Genomic DNA, 14,157 nt, shown 5'->3' on the forward strand with positions numbered 1-14,157 from the left:
TGATGGATTATTGCACTGAGGTCCAGGGCAGTTTCCTAACTGTGTTAGCTATGATAGGCTAAACTTGTATATAATGATCTTGACTTGCACAAGCACAAAAGAGTACAGAGAGCTCTGACTTATGCATTTGCTTAAAAAATGGGTGTGGTTGCATTTTCATTGGTCTTGAAGTTTCTGATATGTTCTTAGATAATAGTTTACCCATGTAAGAAATGGTTACATGCGCCCTGTGTTCTGTTTTATTTACAGATGACAGCAATGAACAAATTTAAAAGACCACTTGTCATAAACATGATACAAACACTTTTAAACTAAATAATTTTAGGCAAAACTGAATTCATGTTCTTATAACCAGTTTGAACCAGCACACTGGTTTTCTCTGAGGAGTCAGAGATGAACAACATAGAGCATACACATATATTATAAAATTTAAGGTTATAGAAACACACAAATCGGTCTTTACCGATACTTTTAATTTAAGGCATAAAATGTACAGTAGTATATTTATAGCAAAAACAAAGGGTAAATTAAAAAATAGGATTAAAAAAAGACAGGTTGTGTACGTTATGTACGCCATAAGTTTAAGAAACAGCGGCATATAGGGAAGGGTAGAAACAATTTCCTGATTATGTCAAGAGTAGAAGCCTCAGGTAATCCCACAGGGTTTAAGAACACGTCGGGGAGAAAAAAAACTACATTACCCACAATTCTATTGTTGCGCACATGACTCGCTCGTCACGGTTACGGTCAAAACACAGGTCTCTCATTTCCAGCGGTGGTGGCTTAAGGTAGGATACGAGCACTTCAGTCTTACACGAAACGGAGACGACTTCTTAATCTTTATTGTGAGTAACGCGGAGGTGTTTAAATTTGCGGACTGGTTTGTGAAAACGAGATCTCTTCAGCTCGGTGTGCTGTTTGCTAGCTAGCTAATGTAGGCACAGTGGTGTATGGGTGTATTGATAAATGCTATTGTTACCTTAGTGAAAAGAAAAGTCTGAATCTAGCCATGATAAAAGGTGGATTACTTGACCAGTGTCTATTGTAGATACCCGTGTGTGTGTGTGTGTGTGTGTGTGTGTGTGTGTGTGTGTGTGTGAGAGAGTGAGCGTGAGAGTGACTGTGTTGGAGATCCGCTGGACACAACATTAATAAATCACCGCCATGCTTTATTCCTGGCAGCTTTGTGTGTTCTCCTACACTTTCTGCCGTAAGCTTATTAGCTACTTTATAAGAGATCCACTTGTAAAACGACTGTTCTCTAAAAGGTATGTTTGTTCTTGAGCTCACTGATTGTGATGTTTTTAAAAAACATGGTGATCATAAGAATGGTGTCATGTTTCTAATATGAATAGTACCACTTCACTGCCTTAAACTGGAGAATTTCTACATACAGTTTATTATGGACTTCCAGGAATCAGTGAGCAGAAACTGTTTTACCAAACATGACTCGTGATTCAAGCCACCCTTTTTTTTAACTTCCTCATCTAATGTACTTAGTATGTTAATTTGATACCACACTTCTCCCAAATGCATCTAAATGCAGTTAATATTTTATTACAGCTCAATCTCCAAATGGCTTCACCATCAAACCATCACCGTTGAAAAACCTGAGCTGGCTCCTGACTGGACACAAATATTCATCTGCAGCTGGGTTATTTCTTGTAGCTTCATTCCAATTTCCTCACCTGATTTTCTGAGGTGCTTAACGCTTCCCAGACTGAGCTGCACCCTGGTGACTCATGGCAATTAACAATGATGTTGAGGACTGGGGTGGTGCTGGCAGCAGTGACTCTGGAGAAAGGGCGTGGCTCTTGCAGAGCCCCAGCGTGGATTCTGTTCGGCAACCTGAGTCTGACAGGAGGAGCTCGGGAGTGTCACCAATAGGTGCTATTTTCATCGTGGTGAATGCAGCGCTGGGAGCAGGTCTACTCAATTTCCCTGCGGCCTTCAATATGGCAGGAGGTATAACTGCAGGAATCGTGCTTCAGATGGTGAGAAGATTATGTGCTTCTGCTACACCTATTTTGTCTAAGCATCACATGAAGTACAGTTAAATTGGGATTCATATTTATAATTTGGTCTGCTCAGTTTTTATGAAATACTTGCATTGATCATCTATAAATTAAAACCACTGAGTGTTGAGGTGAATGGATCCTGTTTTTGTGCTAAAAGGTCTTAGGTCCTGGCATGGTCCTGGTCCTATGTTACTTCGAGACATACCACACACCTTAACATTGCTGAGGCCAAGCACATCATTGGATAGCAATGGAAGCATCCTATAGCAGAACAATGTGTTCCATCATACTTGAGAAAATGCTTGGAAAAAGCTTTAGAAACACAACCAGAGTGTGACGTTCAAGCTCCAATCTCCTGACATCCCAGTCTGACAGAGCATCAGCGGGATGTGCCAGGAGAAGCCGATCCATGCAAGTCACACTCTTTAATCTACGAGACCTAAAGGATCCATTGGCAGTGTTAGAGTATCAGACACCAAGGGATGTCTCGTGTTCATTCCCCAGTCCCCAGACCAGTTTTGGAAGCTCAAGAGGGACCTCCAGAATATTACTCTGGTGTTTAATGTTGTGGCTGATCAATGTATACCCCCATTACACTGAGGATGAGACATTTTTTGACACTAAGAGAAGCTGAAAGGAAAAGAAATGTTATTTTATGTCACTACCCACAGTTATTATTAGGTTAGCTGGATTAGAGTCAGACTGAATATAGCATGAGCTTGTTCATTCCTGGAATACAAGCACTGACAATCAGAGCACCTGCTTTCTCTGTATTCATGTGACCAGCATATTCATATTGTGCTGCTTTGTGTTTCCTTGTGTTTCAGTTTATGCTGATCTTCATAATCACCGGGCTGGTGATCCTCGGATACTGCTCCCTGGTTTGTGTTGCCCCCGCCCCCAAACTTTCTTCACATTTCACTTGTTTTTCTTATATTTTCTCCGCCATGTTCTGGACCTCTAACTCCGAACAGTTTTGTCTCTCTTTTGTCTTCTTCCTTCATTCGTAGTGAAACAAACTGCGCAGGCCTCTTAAGTAACAACTTCTTTATTCTGTGGTTGTAATCCTGATCATATGGATAGGTTTGGACTTTCACTTCCTCAGTAGCTCAGATTTGTGCTTACGTCTCACACAACACTGGAATAAAAGAGTAAAGCTAAGACTGAGTCAGTTGAATTAAGTAAATTTGAAGTGATGCAACAATATCCGCTGAAGAAAATCATTTACATTCAGCTGTTGGATGGTTTCTGGCTATGTAAATGTAAATGTGTGAGACTCCAACCTTAATTTTGCCAATAACTATGCAGACTTCGGTAAATCAAGCTGTGGTAGCCAAGATAAAGTGTTTTTCTGTGTGATTGTCCTGGGTGCTGGCAGAATCCAAGATAGCCAATTAAGAGTGACTTAAATTACTTAAGTTATAAACAGCGATGCTCCTGCTGCTCGGTTGTTTGTGGAGTTATGTAGAAAAACCTGTTTTAAATGCCGCACACAGCAGGAGTGATCTGTGTTCTCAGTGGGTGCACGGATACATCAGTTTAGGCTTGCGGGAAATATCACTGGCTTGTGTTTAAAAACCTAATTTGGACAGTTAAACACTGTTTCAGCTGCATTGAAACTCAACGGCTAATTTAAGTGTAACATTTTAATGATGCTGATTTTAATGGTGGCAATGAAAAATCAGGCAAATACATACAGGCTACAGATGTGATTGCTAACCTTGTGACTTTAACTCGTGCAACTTTGTAAATTTGTAGTGTTAAGTGAATAAAACCCAAATCACTTAGGCCTAGAGACCGGTTGCAGGGCATTTAGCAACCATTGGTTTGTAGGCCAAAAATGCGTATTTCTTGACTGGTTGGCAATTGCTGGAGGTTGCTTGCCGCAATTGGTGAAATTGGTTGTGAAGAGCTATGTGGTGCTGACCCAAACACCCGTTTTTGGTTGCTTTGGTTACCATTTGGAGAGCAGCTGGTGAGCATTTGAAGTGGGTGACTGTGATAATCTGCAAATCAACCACAATAAGGTGTTTGGGTCACCACCCTCTGTGCTACAAATATTACCTCTCCAACCACTCGCCAGCCAGGTGGGGAATATACATTTTTCCCTAGGAACCAAAGGTTGCCAGGTGGGGTCACTGACTGGTCTCTAGGTCTGTATGACTGGGGTCTAAGTGAGTGATAAACTTAATAAACATTAAGCATAAATGAGATAAACTGTCACAACTGTGAGTGAAAAAACAAACACGTACACCCTCAACAGTCAATAGATTGAATCACCTCCATTATGGCAGGCAACTCTCGGATAATGAAGTCACATGAGAAACCTGAGTATCACTATCGTGTACCTACCTACTGTTGGATCTACGTCTTTTTTTTAAAATTATCTGTCTTTTTTATTCAGGTCAGTAATGAAGGTACTTACCAGGAAGTTGTTCGAGCCACTTGCGGGAAAGTCACAGGAGTTGTATGTGAAGTAGCCATTGCCATCTACACATTTGGCACATGCATTGCTTTCTTCATTGTCATCGGAGACCAGCTCGATCGCTGTGAGTGTACTTATTTATCAGACTGGTTAGCTTTTTTGTTTCGTCTCTAGAAAACCAAAACCTCTAAAACTGGAATGTAAAAGTCAAAAGATGCACCTGAATTAAATTTAGCTGATCTCTTCAAAACCATCTTTAAAAATTTATTATTTTTTTAAATCCTGGCTACACAGTCGTTATTGACCACAAGCTCTGTTTCCTGGGTTTGACTCTCTGTGACTTTGACCACTTCCATAAAATGAAATCTGAGGTGAAGGATCTAATTTCACGTAAAGGACGAGATCCAGAGCACGCTGCAGAGGCAGGGACAGGACAGGACTTCCAGGGAGCCATCAAAAATATTAGTGACAGTTAAAGCGGTCCGGGGTGCACAAGAGTATGATCTTTAAAAGGAAGATCAGCCAGATTTAAGTCATATAAGGTTTTGTTTATTTATTATTGTTTTACTTATTTTATTTATATTTTCATGGGATAATTCATGAGACTTTCCGATCATCTCCTACATTTAAATGACATTTCTGCTTTTCTTTTGCATTTAGCTGTGATGTGTTAAATAGGGGAAGTCTTTCTGTCATAGAGCAGTATAAAAAAAGGCAGTGTCATCACTGATGAGGGCAAAGAACATCAGAGATGACACTACTCAGCTTTTTTGCTCAGTAAACGTGTCTCTCATGTGATCAACTCAACCCAGAGATGCTGACAGTGTTTAAAAGAATTCAACTCTGGCCTCTTGCTATTTAGAAATGAATGAAGTGTTTGTGACTTTGATTGTCTACATTTCTACATCCCTCCTGTGTGTACAGCTGTTTAGCTAATCTCCTGCTCTGTACCCTGTTCCCTTCTCCAGCAAACAGCAGATTGTACTCCGGCTCTTTCTCTTTGTGCCCTTCACAAATGTTTTTGAAATCCTTGTTTTTTTGTTACAGTGATCGCTGCAGCGGGTCATAATGCAGAGGGTGAAGACGATCACTTCTGGTACACTAACCGCAAATTTACCATCTCTCTGACTGCGGTACTGGTCATTCTTCCTCTCTCCATCCCCAAAGAGATTGGCTTCCAGAAGTATGCCAGGTGCAGAACTTTGTCCCTTGTTGACCTGCAGCTTATTTTCACTATGAGAATTGGTTTCTTCTTCTTCTTCTTCTTCTTGTTATTATTATTATTATTCTTTTGTTTTGTTTTTTTTAATTTTCAATTTACACACTGATTATTTGAGTTGTTCTTTTTTTCTGGTAGTACTCTGAGTGTGATGGGAACCTGGTATGTTACCATAGTGGTCATCATTAAGTACATCTGGCCGGACAAAGAAGTGACTCCGGGCTATGTTCCTACCAGGTGTGGACACATTTCACAACACTTTCTAAACATCTGCATCCTCCTCATCTGACTTTGAGTTGCATATTGTTGTGTTTGTTACAGTTCTGCTTCCTGGACTGCAGTTTTTAATGCAATGCCCACCATATGCTTTGGCTTCCAGGTATCTCCTCATTTGGTATCATTTGATGAGATTTTAAGTTATGTGCCTTTATGATTAGACTTTAATATTAATAAGCTGTATCTCCTGCCTCCCCCGTCCTGATCTCTGGTCACAGTGCCATGTCAGCTCCGTGCCAGTGTTCAACAGCATGAGGAGGAAGGAGATCAAACCCTGGGGACTTGTTGTCACCTTCAGCATGTTCATCTGCCTTTTTGTTTACACTGGAACAGGTATTGTACATATATACTGAATAACATGCATGTTTATAATTGACTTTTATTTTTTATTTATTTATTTATTTATTTTTTTGCCTGTCCCGTTTGGTTCTTTTGCCATCAGAATTATTGTCTAAAGGCAAGGAAAGATGCCCAACGGATTTACTTTACCAAATGGACCATCCCAGCCTTGCTGTCTTGGTCTATTTGATTCACCTTTTATTGTTTATTTTATTTTATTTTCACTTGCTAAATACGGGACAGACTTGACTGGGGAAAAGAAAAGGGAGAAAGAAAGAGGGAAAGAAAAACAGCGGTGAAGAGGAACTGTGATAAAGGGCAAAAAAAACAAAACCAACAAAACAAACAGACAAAAAAATACATATATCAATCACCTGGATCACCTGTTGAGAAAGAAAAAGAAAACAAGCAAAAAAAAAAAAGACAGCAATATAATAAACAACATCATCGCGATGATCTATGTGAATATAACAGTAAATACTAAATATTGAATATTATTGTGCAGCACTTAAGATCGACAGCGCACAGTGTGCTTTGATTGATATATATATACACACACATATATATATATATATATATATATATATATATATATATATATATATATATATATATATATATATATATATATATATATATATATATATATATATATATAGAGGATCAGGAAAGCTAAGGCTGCCTATAGGAGGAGGATTGAAGATCACTTTGCTGACAACGACCCCAGAAAAATGTGGCAGGGGATCAATCACATTACCAACTACAGAAGCAATAACCAGGCGACAGCTAGGACTGATGCCTCGCTGGCTGAGGATCTAAATCGTTTCTTCGCCCGCTTTGAGGACGACCAGGCCCTCAGCTGTCACACCACTTCCACCCGCCCCCCAGCACCGGCACACTAACACTGAGGGAACATCAAGTGAGGTGTGTTCTAAGGTCAGTGAATCCCAGGAAGGCGGCAGGTCCTGATGGAATACATGGAAAGGTTCTCAGAGCATGTGCTGACGAACTGACCGGAGTCTTCACTAAAATCTTCAACCTTTCCTTGTCATTAAACACCGTCCCGCCCTGCCTCAAAACCTCCACCATCATCCCCATCGCCAAGAAGACAGCTGTGGACAGCCCAAATGACTACAGGCCTGTTGCACTTACGCCTGTAGTGATGAAGTGCTTTGAGAGACTGATCTGTCAGCACATCAGGGCCAGTCTGCCTCCCACTTTGGACCCCCACCAATTTGCCTACAGGACTAATCGATCCACCGAGGACGCGCTATCACCATAGCGCCCACACTGCGCTGAGTCACCTGGAGCACAGAGGAAGCTATGTAAGAATGCTCTTTCTGGACTTCAGCTCAGCATTCAATCATATCATCCCGGAGATCCTGGTCCAGAAACTGTCTCACCTGGGACTCTCCACCCCCATCTGCCTCTGGATCAAGGATTTCCTGACAAATAGACCTCAGTCTGTCAGACTCGGCCCCACCTGTCCAGCACCATCACACTCAGCACGGGTCTCCACAAGGATGTGTTCTGAGTCCCCTCCTGTTTACGCTCTACACATCCGACTGCTCCCCTACCCATCTCTCAAACACCATCATAAAGTTTGCGGATGACACCACTGTGGTTGGACTCATCTCAAGGGGGATGAGTCAGACTACAGAAATGAGGTCAACAGACTGACTGAGTGGTGTTCAGTTAACAACCTCCAACTGAACACCACAAAAACTAAAGAACTCATCTTGGACTTTAGGAAGGGAAGAGCAGACCCGGCCCCACTTTACATTCACGGGAACTGTGTGGAGAGGGTACACTCCATGAGGTTTCTGGGCGTGCAGATCTCTGATGATCTCTCCTGGACTGCAAATACCACGGCGGTGGTAAAAAGCCCAGCAGCGTCTCCACTTTCTGAGAGTGCTCAGGAGGAACAACCTGAGGAGAGGCTGCTGGTGACATTCTACAGAGCCACCATAGAGAGCATCCTAACGTACAGCATAACAACATGGTATGCAGGGTGCTCAGCTGCAGACAGGAAAGCACTGCAGAGGGTCATCAACACAGCCCAGAAGATCACTGGCTGCTCTCTGCCCAGCCTGGAGGTCATTGCAAACTCTCGATACCTCAGCAGAGCTGGCAATATCATCAAGGACTACTCTCACCCCAGCAATCAACTGTTTGAACTATTACCATCAGGCAGACGGTACAGGTCACATAAAACCAGAACAAACAGATTCAGGGATAGCTTCTTTCCCAGAGCTATCACCATTGCAAATAAGCACAAAAACAATTGAACCTGCTTAGCCATACCATATTGTCACTGCCATTATATTATGCTATTATTGTTATGCTGCTATTCATACTGTCATACTGTCATTATATTAATGCTGCTATCCTGTAAATATCATACTTACTTTTGTTTGAGTACTTATGTTTGTTTTATTGTACCTTTTATATCTTACTATTTTTTTTTATTTTTATTATATTTATTACTGCATTTTGCACCAAGGGAGTGGCACTCCAATTTCGTTGTACCCTGTACAATGACAATAAAGGCTATTCTATTCTATTCTATTCTATTATATATATAAAATTTTTTTTTTTTTTAATTGACTTTTAAATACATTTGAGAAACTACATGTAAAAGGTATTTGAAGGTATTTTTTATAGCACGGAAATATATTCCATAAATGTAGTCAGCATGCAGGTTTGCTTTTTTTGTTGTTTTTTTGTTGTTGTTGTTTTTTGTTGCTTTTTACAGTGAAATAAAAACACATTTCAGATCCTTGGTGTGATTTGTGATTTGTTCAGGTGTCTGTGGCTTCCTGACATTTGGCTCCAACGTCAGTCAGGATGTATTGATGTCGTACCCTCCCGATGATATCGCTGTAGCCATTGCGAGAGCTTTCATCATCGTCTGTGTGGTCACCTCCTACCCTATTTTACACTTCTGTGGCAGGTAAGATACAGAAAAACTAAAACGTACTACTAATGATACTAATGATGAAGCTGTAGTTGATATCTGGATATATTAATAGGTCAAGAAAATACAGCAGAAAACCATATGCAGTGTAAAGATACATTGGACTAAAGGTTTCCTCAGCAGAGAATAGAGTAATACTCACTGTGTCTGTCTGTTTCTGTTGTAATCCGAGCGTCTCAGTGTTTTTTTTTGTGGCTGCTCCAGCACATGTGTCTGAGTGCATGCTGTTTCCTCCATTTCTAACTGTATTTCCTCCCCTACATCTTGAGAAAAGCTGTGAGATGGCATAATCAAAATAAAGTATTTTATTTGTATTCCTGTGAAAAATACAAGTGGAGAACACTCTTAGGATAAGTAGCAGCCAAGTGGTGCCGATTGAAGGCAGCTGATTAATCGAGCGTGATCACCTCTATAAAAGTAGAAGCTTTAGAGGTGGAGAGCGTGTTAAAACATGCCATAATCTTCCCAGGAGTGGACGTCCCAGTAAGCTGACCCTGAGACTAGACCCCCAATACTTGGAGAAACTGCAGAAACCCCCAAAACTACATCTCAGACTCTATAGGGCTCAATGAGCATGTTAAATATTAAAGTTAATGACAGCACGATTTACTAGAGGAAAGCCTCTTCTCTCTAAAAAGAACATGACAGCATAGTTTAAGTTTATAAAGTTGCAAATGTAAGGAAAAAAAATCCTAATGTAAAACTATAAACTTTCCTATTTTATGTGCCCACAGTGAGTCTTTACTGCTAATTTGCTGCTCTCTCTCTCTTCAAGTGTGTATTTGTCAAATTAGACACACATACAGGGTGAAACACTACAGAGATGAGAGCAGCAAAGCGGCAGAAGTTTAGCATGAGATGATGATTATGGGTTCAACATCTGTTGGCTTACTGTAGCATTTTATTGCATCATCCAGTCTATTTTACCGTGCTAGCTCTTCTTCTTCTTCCTCCTCTTCCTCCTCCTCCTTTCCTTTCCTTTCCTTTCCTATTTCCTTTAGTCAGGGCAAGTGTGTCTCATGCACTTGATTGTTCATTCGGTGGTTGCATTTTTAAGTGTCTAAAATATATAAGCAGATTTTTTTGGTAAGGCTCCCATTTAGATAATTTTAATCAACATATGCACTGAGCTTGCATTTTCCAGCTGTCAGTTCTTACGAGTGAAAAACTTATGAAGAGATATCTGTGAGATTTCTGACTGCAGCTTGTTACTGGCATCAGATAATATATATATACATTTATATTTTCTGTTTTGGCCTTTTTGTTTCCTGTGGTGATTTTTTTTTTTTTTTTTTTTTTTTTCACACACTGAGATGCGTTCAAATTATCACTAGCAGAAGAAACTGACCATATTTATGTATTTGTTATTGGCTAAATATAATCTGTCCTCATTAAATAATGTTTATTACTGATGCTAGGGTTGCTAATTTTTCCAATATTTAGAAATAGAAAAGCAGCACTGATGTGAGATTTGTTTCAGGTGGTACCCCGTGTGTAGTTTTTAAAATCTGTATCAGATGATTAAAAAAAACAAAAAAATAGTCAAAGGGATTGGTGGTATGTATCGATGTGTTTGTATGCACTAAAGCAGGGGTGTCGAAGTCCAGGCCTCGAGGGCCGGTGTCCTGCAGGTTTTAGATAACACCCTGGGTGAACACACCTGAATCAAATGAGTAGTTCATTACCAGGCCTCTGGAGAACTACAAGACATGTTGAGGAGGTAATTTAGCCATTTGAATCAGCTGTGTTGGATCAAGGTCACATCCAAAACCTGCAGGACACCGGCCCTCGAGGCCTGGAGTTCGACACCTGTGCACTAAAGTCTTTATTTGGTTTTTATGGATGTTTTCTTCTCAGTACTCTGCTGTGGTCATGTGTTGTTCTAGGGCAGTTATAGAGGGACTTTGGCTGCGTTTCCAAGGTGAACAGGTAGAGGTGTGTGTACGTCGTGAGAGGAGGAGGAGGATCCTGCAGACGCTGGTGTGGTTTATCATCACCCTCGTCCTCGCCCTCTTCATCCCAGACATTGGTCGAGTGATCTCTCTGATCGGAGGACTGGCAGCCTGCTTCATCTTTGTCTTCCCGGGTACAATGCACGTCATCTGCTCTGTTCTGGTTTTCTGTGCAGCTTTTTTCTGTAAAGCCGACTCAATGTTTCTTTAAATTTACAGGTTTGTGTTTGATGCAAGCCAAACTCTCAGAGACAGACGTCCGATCTGTAAGGTGAGGCGCTGCTAATTCTTGGTCTTCTTTCTGCTTCTGTATATATTTTTTTTCAATCATGCAGTAATTACATTGCATGACACCATTTTATCATCAGCTGACTACACGTTCAAAACCTCAAAAGGCCCCTCTGCACATGAGGCTGTAATCGAGCTTGTGGGAATATTTGCACACTTTTTAAAACTGCGTTAATACCGGATGCTACATTATAGTTACCCTTCACAGTTAAATGACTACAATAGATTACATACAGCATACTTTGATCTTAAGTGGGCCAGACCCCTTTTTGCCGTTATAAAAAAGTTTAACTACGTATTTAATCCCGGATATCCCTAATCCCACCAATATAAGAAAAAGAAGTGCACTTTCAGTAGTATCTCCCTTTTTCTACATATCAAAGAAATCCTGCTGTGGTGACAGAAAAGCGTCAGCACAGCTGTTTGGGCTTATAAGACTTAAATGTGTAACAGTGCAGAGGAAGTTCTGAGAGCTCATTGATCAGACTAACCTTTAATTATAAAGCAGAAGGTTTTTGTTAATTTACAGAAAATGGCCACTTTTTTATTAATTAGTTAATTACTGTGGAACTGAAATTTATAGAGTAAATATTAAAACAAAAAAGCACTATTCTGTAACTTCATTGTTCATCTATTCATTTGGGGGAGGTCTTTATTAGTAGCAAAAGCTGTAAAACTAGATAAGCCCGTCTTTTATGCCACTGAGCTTCTGCATCTGTTTGGTCTGTGACGAATCAAAGTTGAAGAAAAACTTTCCAGTTGAACACTTTTTAAAAATTCTTCTCTAATCTTTTGACATTGGAGCCACATGATTCACTGTCATTATTGCAAAAAATGTTATCCATGCTCAAACGAATCTATTTCCTCTCTCTCACAGCTGGCATGGGCTGGTGATCTTCAGTGTTGCCATGGTTACACTTGGAGCGTTCATATTCGGCCTCACTACGACGAACTCCATCTACCAGGACGTCGTCAACTGAAGGGAATGTTTTTCATGAGCCAGTGCTGCTCTCAGGCCTCTGCTGCTACTCGGGACCTCTGGATGATACAAAGCGTCTCATGACCCCCCCCAAAAAAACAACAACAACAAAGACAAACATCACCTGCTCCGTACTGACGTGAAGGTCTAGAGAGTTTTGCTCAATCGGGGAGTCACCCCGTCATGCCGAGGGAATTCAGACGCTTCTAACAGCATGTTTCATGTGTTTTACTGTGTCATTATTTTCAGAAGGGACACACACTCCTTACTCCCCTCTGTGGATGTAACAATGACACGTTCCTGTTTACAAGAGCCAAGGGACTTAATCAGATTGATTTTAACAAAAGAATTGTACCACTTTGTATAATTTAATTAGCATGTCATAATGTAATTCATGTTCAGTACCAATTATGTCGCTGCTAATAGTTTGTCTACTCACCAGTGTTAAAAAAGAAAAAAGAAAAAAAACTGAATTAAGTGATACGTTACCACAGTAGGACAAAGCATATTAAATGTATGTAAAGGTGTAGAGTGGCCTTAATACAGAGCCAGGGCAGTTTGATTATGAGGTTTTCAATTATAGGGACAAAACAACCAAACATACTACACTTTAAAACTGATTTAGAAATGAGTTATTTTTTTGTTTTACTGGTTTGTGTAATTTATTGTGCTATAGTACAAGGTAGTTTTACAAGTGAATTTTAGATTAGATTGGACTAGATTAGATTATTTGTACAAATAAGCAAAGACCTACAAACATATGCTCATTGAAGCCAGTGTGTAAAACAGGGTGAAAAGTGCAGCTCTGTGTCTGCACAAATGAGCACCACCTCCACAGGTTTGTGCAGGTTTGTAAAGAGAGGGAAGGATGTAACCTACAAAGGATTCACTTCGCACTTTATTTACAGGAAAGGGTTATAAGACACGACAGGAAGGAAACTAAGTGAACAAACTGCACATGTGACATTTTAAGTTCAAGAATGTGATGTTAGAAATAATTTTAGTTTTTGTGTGCCTCAAACCAAAGTGGGAGCTTTTTTTTTTTTTTTTTTTTTTTAAATGCCCAAATATCCCAAAACTCCAACACTAAAGACGTACAGAGCACAGATCACTGACATGGTTAAACTATATCAAATGACTTTACCCCTCATCTTTGTACCAACTGTAACTTTAATAACCATTTTTGCAGTACATTGTTTTTTTTGTGATTCAGGTGATTTCATGTTTATGTAGTTATATTTTTTGTTTAATGAAACCCAGCAAGTATTTTTGTGAACACAACTGACAAAACAGAAAAAAGGGACTGTCAGAAACACGGGTATGCTACATGAGACTGCTGGACGGACATATTTATCATAATTGTGAAGAAAAACTACAAAATGAAAATTTCTTAAAGTACTAAGTGCTGGGATACTTTTTTTTTTTTTAAACAATCATTGTTATGATCATTGTTTTTTTATGGTTTGGTGCTTTAACTTGTGTGTCAGACTTAATTTATCGATGATCAGCTGCAATTACGCCACTGATTAACAAAGCATTTGCTAATCACAATCATGTCCCTGTTGTCTCATAAAAGTGACTTAAATATGTTAATGGGAAGATTTGGTAGAAATATTGTAGTGAACATTCAATGCTACTTCAATAAATGAAGTGCAATTAAAGCATGTGAATAAATGTGGACTGC

At 39.9% G+C, this 14,157-nt stretch overlaps 1 protein-coding gene across 2 annotated transcripts; it reads left to right on the forward strand.

The window, feature by feature from the left end:
• Window positions 1–716: 716 nt before the first annotated feature.
• Window positions 717–13,898, forward strand: slc38a7 (solute carrier family 38 member 7). Of its 2 annotated transcripts, none has more exons than XM_031758009.2 (12): window positions 717–788; window positions 1,564–1,994; window positions 2,846–2,899; window positions 4,423–4,567; window positions 5,491–5,635; window positions 5,801–5,899; window positions 5,984–6,041; window positions 6,157–6,271; window positions 9,083–9,230; window positions 11,141–11,340; window positions 11,426–11,477; window positions 12,372–13,898. In XM_031758009.2, the coding sequence occupies exons 2-12, from the start codon at window positions 1,743–1,745 to the stop codon at window positions 12,472–12,474; spliced, it is 1,371 nt and encodes a 456-aa protein (XP_031613869.1). In that variant the 5' UTR covers window positions 717–788; window positions 1,564–1,742; the 3' UTR covers window positions 12,475–13,898. The 2 variants fall into 2 exon arrangements, with proteins under 2 accessions (XP_031613869.1, XP_031613868.1); XM_031758008.2 differs by having other exon boundaries at window positions 729–845.
• The last annotated feature ends 259 nt before the right edge of the window (window positions 13,899–14,157 follow it).

The sequence above is a fragment of the Oreochromis aureus genome, linkage group 1 (assembly GCF_013358895.1).
Source record: "Oreochromis aureus strain Israel breed Guangdong linkage group 1, ZZ_aureus, whole genome shotgun sequence".
Lineage (NCBI taxonomy): Eukaryota > Metazoa > Chordata > Actinopteri > Cichliformes > Cichlidae > Oreochromis > Oreochromis aureus.

Coding starts and splice junctions, on each gene's coding strand:
- slc38a7 (XM_031758009.2), top strand. CDS start 1,743: ATGGCAATTAACAATGATGTTGAGGACTGGGGTGGTGCTGGCAGCAGT. Junction 6,272..9,082: donor TTTTGTTTACACTGGAACAG/GTATTGTACATA, acceptor TGATTTGTTCAG/GTGTCTGTGGCTTCCTGACA. Junction 11,478..12,371: donor ACAGACGTCCGATCTGTAAG/GTGAGGCGCTGC, acceptor TCTCTCTCACAG/CTGGCATGGGCTGGTGATCT.